Source organism: Ixodes scapularis, unplaced genomic scaffold, assembly GCF_016920785.2.
Source record: "Ixodes scapularis isolate PalLabHiFi unplaced genomic scaffold, ASM1692078v2 PGA_scaffold3__209_contigs__length_174095766, whole genome shotgun sequence".
In the NCBI taxonomy this organism is placed as follows: domain Eukaryota; kingdom Metazoa; phylum Arthropoda; class Arachnida; order Ixodida; family Ixodidae; genus Ixodes; species Ixodes scapularis.
The window spans coordinates 114,817,653-114,840,892 of record NW_024609868.1 but is presented as its reverse complement, the minus strand read 5'-3'; the positions used below and the strand labels follow the sequence as shown (position 1 = coordinate 114,840,892).

Here is a 23,240-nt window from a genome sequence, read left to right as displayed (position 1 = left end):
AGGGGCATGCTAAAATATGCTTTTTTTTTCTTCTTTATTTGTGTTTCCGGATACATGTTCTGCAGAGGGGGTTTAAGGGTAAAGGCACGAGTGCCTGACAAGGCCTTAACCCCCTCTTGGTATGCAGCGAGCATCAACATACATATACAATACATCACATACGTATAATACATCATACACATATAATACATTATACATATTAAGTACATATACATTAAATTCATATAAGTTCAATAGCCAAATTTTAATACTGTCAAATATGCAGTTTGTTTAGCTTAGACATACAAAACAGATAGGTATTAGATACATAGACGCGGTATAAACCAAAAGTCTAGATCGCAACAGTTTTATAAAGTTGATACGAGATATAATTTGACAAAATTATGTCGAAAAACATGAAGCTACAAAAGAAAGAATTTCAAAATACAAATTACATTTTTATACAATAACTTTGTATAGACTGAACAGACCTATCAAAAGTCAATGTAACGAGAAAGGTAAGAAAACAAAATATGATTGCAGTTTTAAGAAAGACGAGCAGTATCTAACAAAATGTGAGAACATTGCACAGTAAATTTGTCTTACAATCTCTTTTAAATTGGGATATTGATACATCATAGTTTAATTCGAGTACGTCACGATTCAAAATTGCAGAAATCTGGAAGGCTAAATTTGTCGTCCGTAATTTGTTCGTATTATGGGTACTTTACGTTTCGGCCGTCGAATATCGTACACTGGTATTAGTTAAATTTTTGATGTATTGTGCATTGAAAGTATAAAATTAGTTAATTTTTAGTTAATTAGTTTTTGCCAGAGAAAGGGCGGAGGTCATAAATATGACACGATCTTCAATTCCCGAACGCTCCTACAGGCGACCACCTTGGTGCAGCAGTGGCACGGAGCTGTTCAGTGCGCAGAGGTTTTCCCTTGTAGTTCGTAACCTGCCCATAAAGCTACGTTTACACAGCGCGCTCCGAAAGGTAATTATAACGGCACGTGGCGGAAGTTCAGTAAATGTCACGAAAACAAAAGCGTTGTAATGAAGGATATAAAATCTGCAATGAACGCGAAGATACAGATGCTCACGTAAAATATTTCAAGTGTGTGCCAAAACGTCTTTTCGACCTTATTTCAACGATGAACTTCATTCAGAAATTGCAGTGATTAGCCCTGCGAGTTTTCTGAAAGAAAAAAGGCATATCATCATTTGGTAGATTGCAGCATGTGAAAGAAACCGAATTTTATATTTGCAAACTTGTGGATTTACTTTTACGCAGTTAAATATCAGTCACCTTCGCGGTGCTCTCCGTCTGATGTAATACACTTGTCAAGCCGTTTCTTCCAATGCTCAAGAGATCCTTTAAACAAGGATGTCGAACCGGTAATTCTTTCGCTTCGGTTCGGGTTCGGGCTCACAAACTTTGCAATTTATGCCTGTTTGGCTCCGGTTCAGTGATGAATTCAAAATATCGGTTCGGTTACCAGCCTCGACAAGCGCGAACCGGTTCAAACCGGTTCCCCTACCTTAGAACGCGGCCGCCAGTGCATTTTTTTTTTTCGCTAGACAAAGAGAAAGGTTCACAACTGCCAGACTTTAATAATATAAAAGTGCGTTCGACTGCACGTCATTTGCATTCAAAATACTACGACAAACTGGCTAACAAAAACAGTGCCAAAAAAACGAGAACAAAAAAAAAAAATGCTGCATAGACCCTTTCCGAAATCTAGTCTGCCTACATCGATAGCTATCATCACCTAAGTGTACATCATTCGTACATGCTAATAGCGGCGGAATTTCGATATCCGGTGAAGTAAGAATTTGAAGACAAGCACCGACGCAGAATGTGAACATTCTGGACGTTAGTTCGCTATAATTGTTCTTCAATGTCACCGTGATGAGACTAAGAAGCTTGTATCCACTACGCCTTCGATGGTTTCATGTAAATCCTTGGGATGCTCGGATCTTGCACACCCTAGATAGATCAGGACACTAACATCTGGTGAACTTCATCGAGAGTTTTACTCAAGTAATGAAGCGCCCTGAACAGAGTAGTAGTTTTTCGGCACCGTCGGAAATTGAAATGAGTAGGAAATCTGGACAGGAAAGAACACGATAACTTTGGTACGTCTACGGTTGACGATGGGCCAGATTTCGACCGGGTTTAGACTGATACTTGAGCCAATAGATGGCACTTCATTTGTGAAGGGGTCTGTTTGTTTTTTTTATTTTCGCTTTTAATCGTAATTAAGCACCGCTGAATGTGGATTACATGGTCATAAAAGCACTCGGAAGCAGTATCAAAGTAGAGCACTCGCATGTGAAGCAAATCAGTCAGCACCCACAATTAAACCGGGACAATAGCACGCAAAATAAAACAAACGATTAGATAATTGTTTATACAGCAGAAGTTTAGTCTGCCAGAGCATGGCGACATTGTTACCGACAGTTCAGTACTACTGCCTGGGGTGTTTAAGGTGCACCACGCAATAGTGATGCGCGACGGCACGCCGGTACGATGCTTATTCAGATCGAGACGGGAGGGGTGAGGATTGATCCAAGGCTGGGCAGACATACTCCAAAGAAGTATTCGGGAATACAAATACTAAGGTACGTGCGTTTTAAAGCCCGAAATACAGATACTTAGATATATTTGTTTTTCATGCAACGGGATATCCTTGAGATACTTTTTTCAAAAACGGCGAAAGAGTATTCCGGAGTACAAATACAGATACTTATACAAACGTATTTGTTCCCGAATGGTGCTACGTGGGAAGGGTGTATCGCGCGGTGAATGCGAATGGTAATTCATACATGTGCTCCTTTTTTTGTGCCATTTTATGCACTACCCCTTACCCAGAACTCTTTATTTATCATTAATGCCGCTAAAAAACATGTCACCTCCGTTGAACCACATAGTTGCAGAACGGTAAAGCCTGCGTACCATGCTTGACAAAAGGCGCCTGCCCGAAACGAACCCTGTTTTACCGTGAGGGCGCATCCCAAACTGTCGCCTCATATGCTTCTGAGTCACCCATAGCTTGGGGAGATTAGACAACAGGGCCGTACTTTTTCTCCACTCAACTCCTTTAGAGCGTTCGCTCTGCTAAATTTGAAAGAGCGGAGGACTTTGTGAGAGGAGCTGATTTTGTTGTTCCTGCAAGTTACCTTTTTCAAACCACAGTTTTTGTATTGTTGGTGACTGAGATGGATCATGTTGTAGGACGGGCTCATATTTTAAATTTCGTAGCAACTTGCACTAAACAGACGTTTTAATTCTTTACATTTATTTGAAGAAAAGGTAACAAATGTAACGAGATACCTAAGTCTGGCAGAGTATCGCAATACGAGCGATACACTGTAAATGTATTTCACTACTGAGATACAAAACGATTTTTCAAATATATCTCGATATATAGATGCAGATACTCGAAAGTATCTCTAAGATACTATCCCGATACATTTGTATCGCTATACTGACCAGCCCTGGATTGAACCCAGGACCCCTGGGTTCTGCAGCGCGAGCTTTCGCTCCATGTGCTCCGAGCTGGTGTGCGCCAGGTGTGCGCTAGCCCACTCGGCCACCTATCTCCACACTATACTCTGTTCACCCTTAAGCTGATACTAGAAGCTACGCGTTCAGCGCGAGCTTTCTGCCTTTGCTAACTCGTGTGAACGCTCAGGCACGCGCGACCGAACCACTGTTGAAGCCTGCGAGCTCACGCGGAAGGAGGAGCTCCTATACTTCGTTTCAGCTTCGGTCCGAGCGCGGCCGATGTTATGAACCGAAGGGCCATTCAAACAGCGAAAGAGGCACAACATCATGGCTTGTCCTCTGCAGTTGATAGGACCAGCCGATATTCGCCACCTCTCTGGGCGTGCTCCTCTGCCAGCTAGCCTTATCAAGCGCGGAGAGCACGCCATGACGCTTCGCTTTTCGCGGTGTTTGATTGGCCCCTCGGCTCATAACATCGGCCGCGCTCGGACCGAAGCTAAAACGAAGTATAGCCTCAGCTTGAAGGGGTTTGGGTATAGCACGCACCGTACTTGCAAACTAGCCACCTTAAATGACAAAGTTGAAGACGAGCAACTCGGCAAAAAAGAGTAAAAAGACGATGAAATGAAAAAAAAGAAAACAAACGGCTTAATGTAGCAATTAAAAAAAAAAAACACAAAAAAACGTATGTTTCTTATTCTGCGTTCAGAGCTTCAGACGATCGGCGTCCGAGCGATGGGCAACCCAGTGTCGCGGTCCCCGTCGCTTCGCCCAGTTTTTTTTTTTTTTTTTTTGCTTCGTTTTTTTAATGGCATTTGTAATTTTTGCCACAGCGAAACATACCAATACATACTGAATCCGTCGATTTTTTTTTATGTTTGACTTTTGTTTTTTAGACAAGTATTGTTTAGTGACAAAAAAATATAACTTGTTAGCCTCTTGGTATACACGTTTGCAAGTCCGGCTTCAGGGCGCTGCCATCTTGCCTGTCTGGGGTGCGCTTGGACCGGTCATAATCCGATTACGAAGCCTTGCTAAGGCGTCGTAATCGGATTATGGCCGCTCCCGAGAGCGCACCCCACTGAGGAAGATGGCGGCGCCCTGAGACCGGACTTGCAAACGTGTATAGTCAGATACACGAGATGTCCCCCAAGAAACAAACAAAAATACGTGTTTTTTTGTTGTTGTTGTTTTTACAGCCCTAATAAATTACGCGTCACCGAACTTTCATTCTTCGCCCAAATGTAGTCTTCGTGGTCCGAACCAGGTGCCAAAGTTTCTGAACTAACCGTTATCTTATTCAAAAGTTACAACCGATTTTCTGAAATTTTGAATGGGAAAATTGTGGTCTATGGACCTCTTATTATACATTCGGCCGAATGGCGCCTTTTACCGAAAACGGGTGAAAACGGGCTCCATTTCCTACAGAAATTTCCACAAAATCACCTATAAGTTTCTTGATCGAGGTAAGGGTTAGTTCTGAAACTTTGGCATCTGGTTCAGACCATAACAGCGCTACATTTGGGCGGAGAATCAGTGTTCGGAGAAGCGTAGTGTCTTCTTCCCGTAAAACATAAACTAAAAAAAGATTTTTTTCTTTTTTTACTTTTTTTTGTGAGGGGGGGGGGGGATACTCAGGTTTACCTTATGACTAGGGTTCGGAGTTCTTTTATTTAAACCGATAAAAACCGATAAAAGTACGCTGAATACAGTTTCGAAAATTCGGTTTTAACCGAAAAAGGTCAGTTTTTATGTTCAACCTTTTCGGTTTAAACCAATAAGAACCGACAAAAGTACGCCGAAACAATTTTATAAAATTGTGTTTTAACCTTCAATGATCAGTTTCTTAGGGCCGCGTCGGAATAACAGGGAGGAGGATGCTGCTGTTACCGCATGGCTCCGCCATTTTTAAGAATGAACATGTTCATTTTCTTCTGTAATATGCTCCTACTCTCACCGCTTGGTATTTGTTGCCAAATTAATTAATTTTAGCCCAGTGACCAGCGTAAGCGGACAGGCGCACGGGAAATCCTGGAGAATTTATCTCCGTCTTTTCCGCCATCTTGCGACTGCCGCCCCGCCACCTATAGGACGTTGGAGTGGCGAGTAGGGAAGGTAGAGTAGGGGGTCACAGCGCGTGGTGTAGGCGTTCCCATTGCCACAACTCGGGACTTTTCTTCCGGAAATCATGACGCAAACTTCTACAAACTTTCAGATAAAATCTTTGGTTACCTATTTGACTCAAAAAAAAAAAAAACTTTGAGGGTATAGTGCCTCTCACGTGAAAGAAACAGACGATCATTGCTTTCATTTTAACCTTCCCTTGCCGCGATTCCTTGGGTCGTGGAAAAAACGCAGTTTTATATTGGCTGGATTGCAATTTAGTTTCGGGATTTTAGCCGTAGTACCAGGATTCATCTCCGGTAATGACTTGGGAAAATATCAGCGTCATCCTTTGAAGAACGACACGTAGCCAAGCGATTGCGTTTTCGCTAAGGTGTGAACCAGCGAGGCACTGATTTGGCTGCAACTCGTTTTATGTGCAAGTTATCTGATACAATTTGCTGACAAGATCGACACAACACTCCAGTGAAGTCCAGAAGTTCATCAAACGTCCAACAGCAGTTATCGAAGATGGCTTGACGAATTCTCGCCACCGTCTCCTTAGTTCGGCTTGTCGAAGACGCCCGGAACAAGGTTGATCATACATCGACATTTCGTTTCGTTCGAAACTGTAAAACAATTGTAAACTTGCTTTTTATACAGAGCGTCTTTCTTTTAAGCCGTCTGTTGCATAGCAATCGCTACCGTCGCCATTTTCTTTCAACAGAAAATAAAATTTAGCTGCCTCACGTTGTTCAGACACATCAGCCATCCCGAGATAAGCAAAAGCGTTAAGTCTCCAAAATAATCCACTGAAGCCGAACGCATCGTCTCACAGGAACAGTTACTGGTACGCTCATGCAGATGGGTTCCTACAATAGGCACCTAGCGAAGAAAATGTTTAGTACAAAAAACCCGCTCTCCCGAAAAAAAAAAAAAAAGAAACTCTGGTCACTTTTTGGTAAACCCTCGTACAAAACAGAGAATCATCCAGTCACGAATATAACTACGCCAAACGATGCGATCAGTTCTTCTAGTGGCGTGGTCGACGGGCTTCCTATGCCAATCATGTCCTAACCGTTTATTTGTTTTATACTCAAATGCAAAGGCGCCGCTCGCCGTGTCTCTACTCGTGTACGCAAGCATACGCAGTCACAAGCCTGCGAGATTGCACTCGCGTGCGTACCGTAGTTCTTGCACACGTAAAGGGGCGGTAGCAAGCACGCCATCATTACAATATGAAAGCGTTAGCCCTTCATGTACGAGCACAAGAAGATTGACACATGGCTATAGGTGACGACGAGTATGTAAAGCCGAACCTACATATCACTGGCTGTGGCACTCTAAGCCAATGCAATCATTTAGTAAAAAAGTAGTCAACATCTGACCAGCCAAGTAATCTTCGTCCCTCTGCTACAGAAAGCGGGTTTGATATCGACCAAACATCCGACCTTCTGCGTTTAATGAAATAACATGTTCCAGAAAACAATAGCTCCAGTGTTTAATCCAACCTTTTGATTGTTAATTAAAAATTCGACAGAGGCACTTAAGACTGCTTACGTGTAAGAATGCGAAAGCATTCCTACACGCAGCGTATTCCTACAAGCAGTGCGCCACATCTTCCTATGGCGCACGGCGCTACGGCGGTGACATCACGCTCCCCCAATGAGCAGGCACGGCGAACCTTGCCAGCTTCACGACGGCTCAGTCCGCGACAAAGCATGGCGTCGTTGTGCTTTTCTTTGTTTTATTTCTGAAGCGCGTCCGCTTTGACCTTGAGCGCAGCCGCCGGCTTTCGTCTGTTTTGTCCTTGAGCGGCCGCGCCACCTTCCGTGACAAAGCATATGATACGACGCTTTGCAGTCAATTTAGGTGCCGTTTATCGCGGTTACGGCTTTTTAGTTGCCGTTTTACGCGGGTACAGACGCCGCCGGCTTCGCTCAACGGGACAGTCAATGCTTTCGCATTAAAACGTCCTCCATCATCACTAGACCAATTTTAGACTCTAGACATACTGAACTAGTGTGATCTCTACTCGTATCTTGTTACTCCTAATAACTTTATTTTCCACCGCAGCCACTGTTCCTGTACCTGTCCCACCTGGCGCCGCACAGTGGGAACCTACGTGATCCTCTGCAGGTTCCGAAGAAATTCAGCGACATGTATCAATAGGCTCACGGAATAGAACTATATACGCCGGTACGTTTTTGGATAAGTCGCGCTATACTTGGGTTGAACTTACAATGAATCACACACGTGTTACGACTACGTTAGGTCTTATAAATGTGTTATTATTTATGAAAAAAAAATTACTTACTTCACCTCCCCAACATTCCAACAAATTAACAAAAAACGTTTTGGAAAACAATCAACACAGCCCACCCATCCCCATCGCAATTATTACACGATGGCAACCGCCCCCTTAAATAAGAGCAAAGCATTCTCAGTCTTAACAGTTTCGGATTTTGGTTTTAGTAATGAAGACCTGTCTAACATTTCTGACTCATGGAAGTTATCTCACCCTCATATCAATCTTATCCTAATTGTCCAAGCGAAGGTGTCCTCTAATTTTGGAAGTCGCCAAATTATCTCGAAAGTATTTATAAAAAATAAAAGCATGTCCTCCATTTTTTTCTACGACATATTTTCGCAGTCACTCATGGTTCCTAAATTCCCATATGATTGGAAAATTGCTAATGTAATCTCCGTTCATAAGACGAGTGGCCGCAAGCTAATCAGTAATTACCGCCCCATTCATATTCCTAGTGTCCCGTCTAAACTTTTGGAGCATATATTTCACTCAAATATAATAAACAATCTGAGCTTACACGACCTCCTTTTTGAACATCAGCATGAATTTTGTAAGTAAGACTCGTGCAAACGCCAATAAACAGCATTCCTACCAACATTTACACAGTCTTCGATTCGAACTGTCAAACTAACGCTTTCTTATTTACTTTTCTAAGGCATTTGACACAATTCCTCATCAATGTCTTTCTCTGAAACTTAGAACTCTTAATATACACCTCTCTGATGTCACCTGGATCTCCTAATGTTTCATTAATCGCTCCCAATACTTCTCCTCTATTAAGAATGTGAAATCACCGACCAGTAAAGTAACGTCTGCCGGCCCTCAGGGAACGATACTTGACTTTTTTTTTATTTCCAATCTACATTAATGACCCGCGTAATAACATATCCTCATCAGTGCGCTTATTCCACGATGACTGTATAATTTACAAAACTATTTATTCACATAATATTCAACTAACTTTACAGAACGTTATAACTTTAATATCTAAGTCGTGCCGAAAAATTGCAAATAAGTTTAAATATTACTAAATGTAAATCGCTCTCATTTTCATGGCATTCGTTTGTTGCATTCTTTTGCATCGCCTTGCTAACACCCCAGCGAAGGACTGTTCATTATACAAATACTTAGAAATCGATCTTACGTCGGATCTATCCTGAACTACTTACATAACCTATGTAATTGCTAATGCTAACCGTACTCTTGGATTTTTACTCAATAACCTCAGGCTAGCGACACCCTCAGTAAAGTAACTAGCCTACGCTACGTTGGTATGATCCAAACTATAGTCCGCGCTCCTGGCTTAGAAGATATGCATTTCTAGCGCGAGTGCTCGTTCTGAGGAAGAACTCATCAAAGCGGCGACATCGAGCCATCATGCTTGTGCCGTTGGATCCAGTGTCAGCTTAAACGGAGTATAAAATATACGCTTCCCCAATATGGGCTACATTGCAATCATACTAAAGTAACACCCTAGAAGCCGCTGGAAATAGATCACTTCGTTTAATTTATTCTAACTACTCCTTATACTCTAGCATATCAGAAGTACGCCGGTCAGCTAACCTGGGCACACTTCCCTAGAGCCGGAGTGTGTCCCGCCTTTCTCTTTTTCGTCGAATCCATCCTAAGCAATTGAGCAAAACGTGCTCAATCGCGTAGAATTGGTGGAGTTAAAAACAAGACGCGGCAGATGTGATCTCATATTTTTGTTCTTATGACTGTTCTTTTATTGTGTCTTGCATCAATCTAAATGTGCTTGTTAGACATTTTCGCAACAACCGCACGTTCGCCGTTAATCCCATGCATTGTTTCTCTCCTGTAGTTCGCATACAAAACTATTTTAATCATCTTGATAGGTGCCTTAACTTTTTGAATGATGACATCACATCATTCAAGAGAAGCATTGACAATATGATATAGTGCGTTGTCGTCGGGTCATTTTCTGGATTTATTTGTTTTGTCGCCTTAACCTCCGTAATGTGACTTGGTGCTCTACCGTCCTAGGCTTTTGGCCATTTGTAGGCACTGAACATAAATAAATAAATAAATAAATCACAACAAGCATCTCAATTCAATTCAATGTTTATTTGATGAGTTGAAGAGTTTGGTCCCATATCCTGGGACCGGCTACTTCAAATCAAGTAATGTACAGAGTGAATGATGTTTAACATCCAATTATAAAATCCGAGCACCATGAATAATACTCTCAGTTACCGAACACGCACAAAACAAAATTACACGATAAGAGAAGCGATTACGCAAGAAATACATATGTACATATGTACAATAGATTACTGTAACGTAGTAATAAAATTACAATAAAAACGCAGTTATCCTTTAAGGGGCGTCGTGCGTATTTTGACCTTCAAATAATACCTAATATCTGTCAACTATCTTTGTGCCAGTAAAAAAATCACGTAGTAAAGTTGATGCCCTCTTCTGGCTTTTTTAAGTCTGGCCAAGGACCTAAAACTTCGGCCAGAGAAAAAGATGGACTGTTGAGTATGCTTAGTCCCACTCGTAATCGAGTTCGCCACTGGTCGTATCTTGGACAGTCCATTATTATGTGCTCGACGTCTTCCACGGAATGGCCACACGTGCAGCTCGGTGTTTCCACCAGTTGAATTCGGCAAAGAAATCTGCGGGTGTACGCGACATTTAGTCGTAGCCGATGAATTAATGTCTCAATAGGTCTGCTCAAGTAATTATGAACTGGACATCGAAGGTCTCGGTCAATTAAAAGGAGTAGGCTCTGTTCCGAGATGCTCTTGAGCCACGTGTCAGGGGGCATTCTGTTTCTCAGACACAAATGTACCGCTCGGCATCGCTTTTTTTGTAAAAGGTGTGAGCTGGACGTTGTTGCTTGTATATGCATCCGTGGCCAGTTGGTCAGCTTGGGTGTTTCCTGAAACACCGCTATGTCCAGGAACCCATTGAAGGTGTATCGTATGCCCAAATCTTATAGCTTCCCCAAGTTCTTCAAAGATTCGGTACACAAGAGACATATTTTCGTTGCGAGTATTCAGGGTCTTAATGGATTACAGTGCTGGCTTGGAGTCGGTACATATAACCCAGGAATTCGCTGTCAAGCTATTTTTGATGTACATTGCAGCCGCGAGTAAAGCATGCAATTCTGCGGTAGTTGAAGAAGTATGATGTGACAACCGAAAGGATGACCAATGGTTGAAATGGGGTACCGCAAATGCTGATGTTGATCCTTCATCCTTGGTTGATCCGTCGGTATACACGTGGATGTTATCGTCGTATTTTTGCAGTAGATGTGCAAGAGTCCGTGTCCTAGCAACGTGTGTATTGATCGATGCTTTTGTTTCCATGCCTGGAATGTTCATATTGATGTCCAGTAATGGTAGCGTCCATGGTGGCTTATGAATGTCCTGAACCCAGTGTGTTTGTTCAGGGATTATCACTGGCACGGAATTTAATGTTCGAAGAAAGTTTCCTTCCTTCCTTCCTTCCTTTGCGAGAAAGAATTTCATTAAAAAGGGGCCGCGCAGAAAGTCTAAAAATATTCCGACATACTTCCTGGATTCTTAGGATAGTTACTGGTGGTTCTTTGGCTGCAGCGAGTACAAGCGCACTGGATGTTGCTCGCGGAAGACCTAAGCATACTCTTAGACTTCTTGCAAGTATATAAGTAAGGCGAGCTTCGGATGTGTTGGAGAGCCCCTGTAACACAGGTATAGAGTAGGCAATCGCTTGTCGCACTAGCGCCGAGTCGAATGAAAGCATTGAATCTATTGAGGCTCCCCATTTCGCACCCGCGATGCATCGAAAAACATTAATTACACTATTAATTCACCCTTCCAGCATATCTATATGTTTGGACCAAGTCAGGGATTGATCCAGTAGGACACCAAGAAATTTGTATGATTGAACTCGCTGAATTGAGTCTCCATTTACATTAAGTTCAAAACCAGGAAGCTTTTTTCTGGTAAATGGTATAAATGCCAATTTCGTGGCAGATAGCTCCATTCCTCGTTCTTCTAAAAACTTGTTTGTCGTGTCTAAGGCTATCTGTAACTGATTTCTTTTTAATATCTGGGGATGAGCCAGAGATTCAGATACAAATATCGTCAGCATATATAGATATTCGTAAAGGTGGCTGGAGTTTCTGCGGTAACTGGGCCATTACGACATTGAAAAGAGTAGGGCTCAACACGCTACCTTGGGGCACTCCATGGTGCAGTTCATGATGCTTGCTGTCTCCATCATTTGTACACACTACGATGTTCCTGCATTGAAGAAACTCTTGTATCCAGCGAAGCATGCGTCCATGCACACCAAGAAGCACACGTCCTTCAAGAACATGAGCGTGACTAACCGTATCGAATGCTCGGCGAATATCTAGGAACACTGCCACCGTAATGTTTCCGTTATCTCGTTCGTACTCTACACAGGTGGTGAGGTCTAAGATGCCATCCATTGTGCATCTACGTGGACGAAATCCTGTAATTTCTTCGGGAAACGCTTTACTAGTTTCCAGCCACCACTGTAAGCGGTTATGTAAGATCTTCTCAAGTAGCTTTCCGACGCAACTGGTTAAACTTACAGGGCGGAAGGAATCCAGGCTCAGTGGTGATTTTCCATGTTTTAAGAGCGGAACTATTTTAGCAAACTTCCACGATTCCGGTATTGTCTCTGTTCTCCAAACTTCATTGAATATTTCGAGAAGAGTGCTGGTGGCATCGGGGCCGAGATTTGCTAGCGCTTCGTAAGTGATATTATCAAGACCACGAGCTGTAGACTTGCGGGTGTTGTGAAGCGCGCACAAAATTTCACGTATGTTGATTTCATGCTCTAGCTCTGCATGCACTAGATGCCTCTCGTTCTCGAAGGTACGAGTAGCCTGTGTCTTGGAAGATTTGTATTGGGAAGTTGTTACCACATTGCTTTGTTGTGCTAACAGAGCGCAAAATTCATCCGCGACTGTCACTTCCGATACGCCCCTCAGAAGAGCTAGCGCGCGGAAAGGTTGTTTTTGCATAACCGGCGTGCGAAGAGAACGAAGTATTTTCCATACTATTGGAATCGGAACGAAGGGGGTCAGATTACCGTTGAACTTCCTCCATCGACGGACTGAAAGAATTTGCAACTCTCGACGCATAAGCTTGTGAATATGTTGGGCCTGGTTATAGTCTCCACCTTTCCTGATCTTCTATAGCGTCGTTCTGCTCTTCGTCTTTCTGCGCGTAGCTTTTCGTATTCACCATTAACACCAACGTGTCCGTTAGGTATAGGTACAAGACGCGTTGCTCGTTCGTAACTAAGGAAAATCGAGTTTGCAAAGTCATGGCTCTTTCAAATCGGTATGTCTTAAAGTATTTAAATGTCTGAACATCTGCCAGTTTGTTATCCGTGCTCTCTGTTGCTGCCCACGAATATTAAGAAGAGGGTGTTGTACGAGAATGGGAAAGTGGTCGCTACCTCGGGTATCCCTGTCTGTCATCCATGTCATTTGAGGCGAGATGTCTGGAGAGCATAGAGTCAGGTCTAAACAGCTGCAGTAGGTAGGGCCACGAACAAAGGTCGGGGACCCGTCGTTGAGGACGCATATTTTGTACTTGTCCACATACTCGGCAATGACATTTCCACGTCTATCGCAATGGTCACTCCCCCACATTGTGTGGTGTCGATTGATGTCTCCACATATAATAAAAGGAGCAGATACGTGACGAAATATTTCAGAAAACCCAATTGAAGTTATTGGAGTTTGAGGTTCGATGTACACGCTCACAACTGTAACTAAGACTTACCACACCGCACCTTGCAGGCGACGAATTCTGGGATATCTTTTGTCGAAGAGAATAGGTGCACAGATACCAGATCTTTCTGTGCAGCTAGCATCGCTCGACTTTGACCATTTTGACGAGATGATTTGTACTGCACATAGTTTGAGAGGCGAAAGTCGTCGTCCACGCGAGCTTCGGTTAATGCAAGTATTGGTATAGTGTTCTTTTTAAGAAATTGACGAAAATCACCAGACTTCTGCCGTAACCCATTGGCATTCCACTGAAATATTCCTATATGGCTGTACAAATCAGACATTGGGATACTCTTCATTCATCAATGTTCGTGAAGACTTAAGTAGTCTTTCCATAGCGAATAGTGCTGTTACCTCAGGAAGATTGTTAGCTGCGGGCACCGCGCTGAGTATGGCCCTTAGAGCCGTAAAAAACATGGGTACCAGCAAATGCGAGACGTCGCTCGATTGCCGTGTCTCAAAGTGATCCTCCCAATGATCGCGTCTGCGCATATCACGCTTCTGTGTGCGGGGTGCTGGTACAGGGGGGGGGGGGGGGTTGATGTTCGGTTTCCTGGAGGCGTTTGACCAGGTAACGTCGAGTTTAGGTGAGATGGAGTCTTGAAGTTGATTTGGGCGTTTTGTTGGCGTTTTAACACGTCAGAATACTGCGACCTTTGAGTTGGTTGAGATACTTGTGTCTGCTCGGATGATGTAGAGGGACGAGGGGGAAGTGGTGGTGGGCGAGAAGGTGGTAGATGAGGCAACGGGGCGCGCGTGACCTCAAGATTCGGGGAAGGATGACGGTTATTTAGTATTGGTCCATTTAGGATTTCATGTTTTCTGGCTGCAGCTGCTGCCTTTTAATGAGGACAGCCTGAGGACGAAGCACGGTGATTGCCTCCACAATTTGCACACTTTGGATCGGTTTTGTCCTTGCAGTCCTTGTAGCTGTGTGATCCAGCGCACACCTTGCATCTCTGTTGGCCGCGACAATGTCTTGCGAGGTGCCCATGTCTTTGGCATTGAAAGCACTGTACTGGGGTTCCAAAGTACTCCATCACAGGATGACTGGTGAAGCCCAACAGGACCCGTGCACGCATCGGGTGATTCTGTGGAAAGTGAAGCAGGACACTTTCTGTTGGTTGTTGCTCCATGCTGCCGTCTTCTTTTCTTGAATATGCAATTTGTCGTTGGACTGCGATGACACCAGCGTCCTTCAGGTAGTCTAGCAGTTCGTAGTCTGAGTATTTAACAGGAATGTTGTTGACCTTGCCAACATTGCGTGTGTATGACTCGGACACGGTCACTGTCACGTCGATTCCGACAAGAGACTTCATCATAAGAAGCCTCTTCGTTGATGAAATCCACCATCTTTCCTTATGCGTGGTGCTAGTAATTTCTCTTGTGATACTGTCACATTTTCTTTGGCTATTCTGTTGGGGTTGATCCTCCAGAACGAGTTTCCCTGTTCTTTTGGCTTGATAATCAGCGGGATTCCGGCGGGGCGATTTTTCCGCACTGTGACTTGAATGAAGTCGTCTTCGTCTCCAGGAGTGCCGTCATGAAACGAGTAGTTGGATGTCCTCTCCTCGTCCATTTGTTCCGAGGGAAGATTCACGCACTGTTTCTTCGATGGAACGTCGTCATTAATGTCCTTAGCCGTCAGTTGAGGTTCTTGTAATAATTGACGTGTTTCCGCTGCAGAAATGTGGCTCGTAGTCGCGACGGTATCCATTTGAGCGTCCGAGGTCAAGGTCTGGTGGATCGGGACATTGAAGCGGGGCACCTCTGTCGCAAGTGGTCGCTTCTTAGGCGGCAGGGTTGTGCCCGGTAATAGCCCCGTAGGGACCAGTCACTAAAACAAATGTTAAGATGGCCAAATTGAGCAGAAAGGCATAACATTTCAAGCTTACAGGAAGAGCGGCGGAAAATGATGCTGGCTATTCCAGTCGTCGTCGTCGTTTTTCTCCAACAAGCATCTCAAAAAATCTTTGCTTTCACCTGCTCACCGGATTTTCCCTCGTCTATTCTTGCAACTTACGTGAAAGTTCCACGTCCACAGTCTATCGTCAAATTTCTAATAACCATTGGTCACAAAAAACGGGAACGCACTACGTGACCAGATTGTTTCTATAAATAACACAAACATATTTGCAGCTGCTACTCTTCTCTAACCTCGTACGCAGATTTGAGCGTTTTGCGTTTGTTCAAGTAGCGTTGATTTTTATTAGGGAGTTTTAGAATAGCGCACGCTAAAGCTTTGCGTACGCAAAGAATAGCGTCGTCGCCACTGCGCATGCTCCGAACGCAAGCCAGGTTTTGCGCTTTGCGTGCTCAATTTTAGCGTGCGCTATTTCTCGGAAATAGCGTGCGTACGCAAAGAGTCTTTGCGCTTCTCCTAGGAGGATTCGTGATGAGAAGTTGGCTAAATCCAAGACGAGCACAGTTAAAAAAACATGGCGGCTTCCAGGATTATGTCGGCGGCTGCTTTGGCGGCGTCGTGAGTGCGACGTCGGCGGTATCCTCGCGACTGCAATTTTCAATACGGGACGACATTGTACTCGGTTTGGCAGCGATTACCGACAACTTGATGCTTGCGACGCGCGAACATTTCACGGCGAAGGTATGATGTGCGAAGGTCAGTACACGAGACCTCTCTTGCCGAGGCGACGCAAGCGGACACGACAGCTCAACCGCTCACGTCGCGTTCTCATGTTTAAACAGATTAAAATGCTACTCTGGACCAAAAAACTCGTTTTTTTTCTAAAGTTACAGCATTTCGTGTGTGAAATAAAAATTTTTACTGTATCTTGGTGACGTCGCAAGCGCGAGATGCTTGGGCTTTTGCGTCGCGGCGGAGAAACGCTATTCTAAAACTCTCTTGCGTCGCGTGCGCTAATGCAAGCGCTAAATTTAGCGCTAGCGTGCGCTAAAATTGCGTACGTTATTCTAAAACTCCCTATTTTCTATACACGCGAACTCAACTCTGTTACGTCACGCCGTGGTGGTGGCGCGTCGGGCGCACTTCCGGTCTGGGGTGGTGGGCGGAAATCACCGTGCGCGACATCCATTTATGTGTTCTTTTGGGAGAAACAAGACGAAAACCTGCCTTCTCCTCAAAATGCCGCAACAGGGGATGTACCAAAAGAGTCGGGAAACGTTTGAAGGTCAGGTTTCATGTGTTTTCTTTTTTTTTTTTTTTGCCTCCTCCGTTCGTCCGAGAACATGGATAGTTGCCGTAAAAAGGAAAAACCAGACGCTGTCGAACTACGATTGTTTGTGTCTGAAACACTTTGTGTTGAATTTACGGATACTTGTGGCTGGCAGATCCATTTGTTTAGTTCCAACATAAACGATGGAAAACCTCCAAGTAGTTCGGACCACCCGCGGGTTCAGTGCGTCTTCAAGCTCAAACGGCCGCCTGATCGTTCGAACTGTCATCTGCTCTTCCAAACCTCTCTGTTTTTTGTCGTCTGCTCGTTCAAACAAAAACGGCCCGTAGACAAAACGTTGACCCGGCGATTGCGATAAGAAGTAATTGCAGGCCTCAAAAGACTTTTAGTAAGCTCGGTGTAAACAGTAGATACAGGATGTTTATCATTGGTACCAGCGGCCATCACCCACTTGTTACGCCTGATTCATTTGGTCTTAATTCCGCTTCCGATTTTCAGTATCCACGTATCACCGCTAGCTTCTGCACTTTTGCAGCACGAGAGACGTCGCGACCGAAAATAGTGAGAAGAATATCATTACGGTTTTGGCCTCCATTCTGTGGCGTTCACATGAATAAATCTCCACAGGTCAAAATTTTTACGCAAAGTGTTGTGGCGTATAGCGAGCCTCAATGATTTCGCTCAGGCAACTAAAGTGGTAAGACATTGCTATGAGGACGTAGAATCGGCAATTCCAACACGAAAAAAAGTACGGAGACTCACACAGACGCCGACAACGTGACATTGGAATAGTTTGTTGACGTGGGACACGGTGCTTCTTGCCCACACTCTATTGCCCATGCTTGCGAACTGTCATCTGCTCGTTCAAGCGACAGCGGCCCGTAGACCAAACGCTGACCCGGTAATTGCCATAAAATGTATGTGCAGGCCTCAAAAGTCTTTTAAGTTTGAAGCTCGTTTGGGGTTAGTAGGCTCAGTGTAAACAGTAGATACGTGGAGATGTTGATCATTGTTACCAGTGGCACGGTCCTAATCGAGTGGCCGTGCCAGTGGCCATCACCGATTTGTAATGCCCTATTCTGCTTGCGATTTTCAGCATCGACGTCGACCATCTCAGCTACGGTCCACACTTTTGCAGCCCGAGTGACGTCGCGACTGAAAATAGCGACCAGAATCTCATCGTGCGAGTCAGGCTTTAGCGCCCATTCTGCGGATCGCCGCAGGATGAATCGCCGCACGTCACATTTCTCACGCGAAGTCTTGCGGTGTAACGAGCCTCGTTAAAAATGCTGAAGCCGCTCAAGTAGTCAGACCTTGTTAGGAAGACGTAGAGTCAACAATTTCAACATAACATAAAATCAACATAAAAAGAGCACCCGTGCCGACAACATCGGCTTCCAATGTTTTTTTTTTTTTTTTTTTTTTTTTTTTTGTGGGCGACGGCGAGCTTCTTGCCCACACTCCATCGCGCATGCGAAGCGTCAGTGGCGTCCGCTAGAAGCGCTCTGGTTTCCTTGTAAACATGAGTTGGTTTATGAGTATGCTCACCCCTTATGTAATACCCTTTTGGTATGGTGGCTATATGGGTAGGTGTACAGCGCGCTATGCGTTCTTGGGTAGTTTCACGTGCTGCCGCCTCTTGACGACAAAAGTGGCGCTGCGGCCAGGAGCTCGGTGTAGGGCCACTGAATAAGCTACGTTTCAGAGTAACGACACTTGGACATATTGTGTCTTAAAATCATGGTTGCCAGCTATCTTAAGCTTTATCTGAAATCACAGGAAACGCTTTTCCGCCCTCCACAAATGTTTAAACAGTTCGCGACAGAGCAAAGCAATATTACATCATCTTCCGAGCACCGAATCTAATGCTGAGGAAGTCACACTTTTGAATCATGGCGATCGGCAGTTGCGTGTGCTCCGCAGAAGCCCCAAACTGGCGGCGCTCACAACAGTGTCGGGGTGTCGGGTAACAGACTGCCGATACTCTAAGCGCAGCTCATTTAGTGGCTCTAGCTTAATGCATTCTGCTCGAAGGGGCGCGACGTAAAGCGTCTCAAGTATCGTGCGCGAGCGTGGCACGAGATCGTCTTGTGTTCCGAGTGCTCAAGCAGGACGCACTTCTACGCCTGGTTCCATTGTGCGTTGCGCGATTGTACCACGCGCGGAGTACCGGTGGCATCGATGTCATGAACAAGTGGCATGCATTCGATTTTTTGCTCGGCACACCTCCCCTTATAGCCATCATACTTTTGGGTCTTCGAGAAAAATAAATGATGATGATGAGGACGCTGCAAGCCATTCCAGCGAAGCTAGCGCGATAGAAGTGCCACGTAAGCGCTCATTCCCCAAGGTCATGTGACAGTCTCGCAGGACTGGATTGGCTCTGATGGCTCGAAGCCTCCTCTTCTGCGGTCCATAGTAAAGAGTACCGAACTATAGCCCTTGTATGCTTTTTGAACGTAAGACACCTTTTTGGGGCGCCCACCTCCCCTCTGAAGTGTAACGACAACATCTAATTTCGCGGGGCGTAAATTGATGTCACCCGACGTCACGTCATGTTTCCGCGTGGCAAATAGTTCACCCACCAGGTGACGCAGTGGCACAAACCTCTTGACCGTCATACGTATTTTACTTACGACGATTGTTTCCGCAATGAGCGAAATGGTTCACATTTTTCGATTCATTTTAACCGCATTAATAATTTCGGACAAGTCCCCATGGTATGAGCATATAAAATGGGTAGCTATACTCCGCGACAACTTTTCTTGGCAATGCAGTGGAAGGTACAGGCCTGCGTCCCCTCTCCCATTTTGAGTGTACGCAGGCTCTCCTCCTCCCCCATTTCCTGGGAGAGGAGGAGAGCCCGCGCACACTCAAAATGGGAGAGGGGACGCGGGCCTGTACCTTCCACTGCATTGCCAAGAAAAGTTGTCGCGGAGTGTAGCACTTGCACCGCAGCAAGAGGTGGTAGCATGTTCGTACTTGTCATTTGTCAATAAAAAAAATTGGTGCACGAAAAAAAAAAATAGAACGAAAATTGCGGATAACTGTCAAAGAAGGAATCACGAACAAAAGTGTCGCCAAGAAAATAAGCCCCGCCCTGCATTACTGAAGCTGACAGTGACCGAAAAGCCCAATGTAGTAGGTGATTACTCAATAACAGTAAAAAATATATACAAAGAGTTCCCGAGAAAAGAGGACCGTGTATTTCCGCTTGGGTAAATAAACGCTACGTTGCAAAGAAGCTTTACATCTGTGAGGATGTGACGCTTGCGGTTAGGACTCGACGTGAAAATTTGAGAACGTGACGTTACCAGAATCAAAACATCAGTCAGAATAACTGAATTTATTTATGAACCGAAGTCCACCTGAGCCTAATATTGTCAAAGCTAGAACTGACATTGTGGACGCTTGTGGGATTCATTTTAGTGAAAAAACACTTATTTGCTAGAAAGCGGGTATTGGACAGAACGAGCGGGTTCGTAGGAATAATTAAACATGAGGAAGGAAACGAGAAGTCTCTTCTCGTTTTCTTCCTCAAGTTTAAAGCGGGTATTGTTTTTCTTTTTGCTGAGAGGTTATATTCACTGAAATAAATAATACAGGTGCCCACAGTGTCAACTGTTTTTCTTTATTTTTTTTACAATATTGGTTTAGGTGAACATGAGCTAATAAAAAAATTCCCTTTTTTAATTCAGTTATCTTGTAATTCAAGTAACGTTATGCTCTTAAGCTTTCGCTTTCTATCCCAACCGCTAGCGTCACATTTTGACTGAGTTCGAGCTTTCTGCGCTGCATATATTTTATTTACCAGGGCCGAAAAGCACAGTGCTCTTTTTCTTGGAACACCCTATATATATATATATATATATATATATATATATATATATATATATATATATATATATATATATATATATATATATATATATATAACCCTGCATATCATACTTGGCAATGCTTTTATGGCAATAATTTTTCCTCTTGCCACCACCTTTACAGAGTGGCCAACCGAAACGAACCAACCCCTCCTCAAAAACAAAGCCCTAGTGATGTATTTCTTACGTCACCTAAAATAGGCCAATGCCAGACACCAATTGGAAACGAGTGTCGCGTCAGCGTTTGGCTGAAACGTGTGTTTTCGCGCATTTGAGACGAATCCCTGGATGTCGCAGCACTCGTGCCCAGTTCATATCTAGCGTTGCTCTTTTTTAGCTGACGCCGAAAACTCAGCACTACAGCTTTATTATGTTGGGGCATGGCCCCCTATATACTGACAAAGCCTGGCAGATCGCCACGAGAAACGGCCGCCGAAATGGAAAAGGTGAAACGGCAGACAACGAATGAGAGGGGAACCGCGCGACTGGCGCCCCGCTGCGGCGGGACTCCGAAACACACTTCTCCCTAGCGAACAAGTGTATCTCGGGTTCTTGCCGGTGCAGAAGCTGTGCGCTGATGTCCAGGTTCCCCGAGAAATGGCTCTTTGATGCTCTGTGCTACCAGATCCTCGCGCTCCAAATCTGTAACCGGGCACTTTATGGCTCCGTCGTCGAACTGCCAGGCTTTGTGAGTACAGAGGAGACTATCGTTGGTGCGAACTTCCCAGATTACGTCTCCCAGATTAAAATATTTACGTTACATTTCCGTCGTTCTTTCTTTGTCTCTATTCTCTGTTGTGCAGGCATGGTATCCGCCCTCGACGAATCGGTAGGCGCGGTTGTTGAAGCCCTCGGCAGGCGAGGCATGTTGGCCGACACTGTTCTGGTTTTCTCTTCGGACAACGGCGCCAATTCCAGAGGCGAGAATCCCAATTACGCCTCCGCGTGGCCCTTCAAGGGACAGAAGATCACGCCCTGGGAAGGAGGTGTCCGCGCCCCCGCTATCATCTGGAGCCCGTCGTTAAGCGGCACGCAGGGGAGAGACTACAGCAACATTTTTCACATTTCCGACTGGCTGCCCACCTTGTACCAGCTTGCTGGTGAGTGGTACATTCGGAGCAGTCATTCATAGGCAAATAATGTGGAGACGAAAATAAAACGAACCATGAAAGAAAGTTTCACTTGCAGACTGGAAGCGGTAAACTATAAATGGCTTGCATTGACGCCCATAGTGGTAGCCCTGATGGTCAAGTGCGTATACGTATTTTAGAGCACGCGTTTGCAATCATCGAGTTTGATTTTCCCGGCAAAAATAAGCAGGAAAGAGCACTAGCATGCTGTGATGACGTCACATGAAAGCTATGCATACTCGTAGACAACATTCTAAGGCCATGTAGCATTCGCGAGTCTTGAGCACCGATCAAAACTATGTACGTGCAGCCTTCACTTTTGATATGCCACAGAAAAGTATCAGAGTATACGTGCCTTACACTGACGTCCCATCAGCTGCAATAGAGGTGGTCTTGTTGCTGTGTAGGTACAGTCTCCAACAATAAGAAAGACCTATTCGCCGAGGCAATTTATGATGAGGAGCTAAGCACACCTTAGAAAGGAAACATAATGAAGGATTTATTTCAACACCCCAATTGATGTCGGTTTGGCCAAAAGAAATCCAGCGCAGTATCCTAGAACCGCCTCGCCGATTTGGTCTTTCATGCCGTTGGACATTATCTTTTGCAGCCTACATCTTCACAACCAAATTGCTTTTCCTCGGCAAGAACAAGAAGGAATGTCCACCGACATTGTGCGACAACGTGTAGGGCAACCATGTGTAGTTTTGTTTTTGTATATTAACCAATACAATTAACTCTAAAAACCCATCTGTTAAGAAATATTGTACTGAAGTCAATGTCTGTTAAAGAAACTTGGTTAGGTACGAACTGCGTCACTGAGGACTACTAGAGTGTGTCCCGGGTATCCATTGATGCACGAAAGTTTAATCTCAAGGATTTGACAGAGACCGCAGATGAAGCGTTTCACACTTTTGTACGGTCTCCATAGGAATCTCTCATCCGCCACCGGTGCCGGCAAAGTGAACTGAGAGCTAAGGACTAGAGATTCAGTATCTGGCATGGCATCATTCGCGTGTAACGAGGTAGAGGAGCATCCGAACTAATAATTGCATCTGGAGCTTTTACTGTGCTCCACAGTAGAGCCCTGTACCTCCGTAACGTGTCTTTAGAACATTATAAACGTTCTAAGTGATAACGTGTTTCGCTTCAATCCAGCCGTGGTTTCGCAATCCGTAGAACATTTCTCTAGCTCGCTAAAGCACTAAAGTACTTTTAAGTCGATTTTTTTTTTGGAAAAGACTTATTCCAAAACTCGAAGCGCCTCATAGCGGCCTAGTGCCATGTTATACACTGTGGGAATCCCTGGTGAGCAAAATCCATACGCGCTCCACTTTTGGCGCACAGGTTCCCAGAATGCAACACGCACGGTGACGGATTTATGGAA

The 23,240-nt window shown here is 44.5% G+C and overlaps 1 protein-coding gene across 1 annotated transcript in view; it reads left to right on the top strand.

Moving 5' to 3' along the window:
* Positions 1-23,240, top strand: part of LOC115332050 (arylsulfatase B) — an 83,247-nt gene that overhangs the window by 45,830 nt on the left and 14,177 nt on the right. Inside the window, 3 exon segments of the mRNA XM_042292853.1 lie at positions 7,674-7,761; positions 7,764-7,796; positions 21,527-21,823. Of these exon segments, the coding sequence (XP_042148787.1) occupies positions 7,674-7,761; positions 7,764-7,796; positions 21,527-21,823 (418 nt within the window).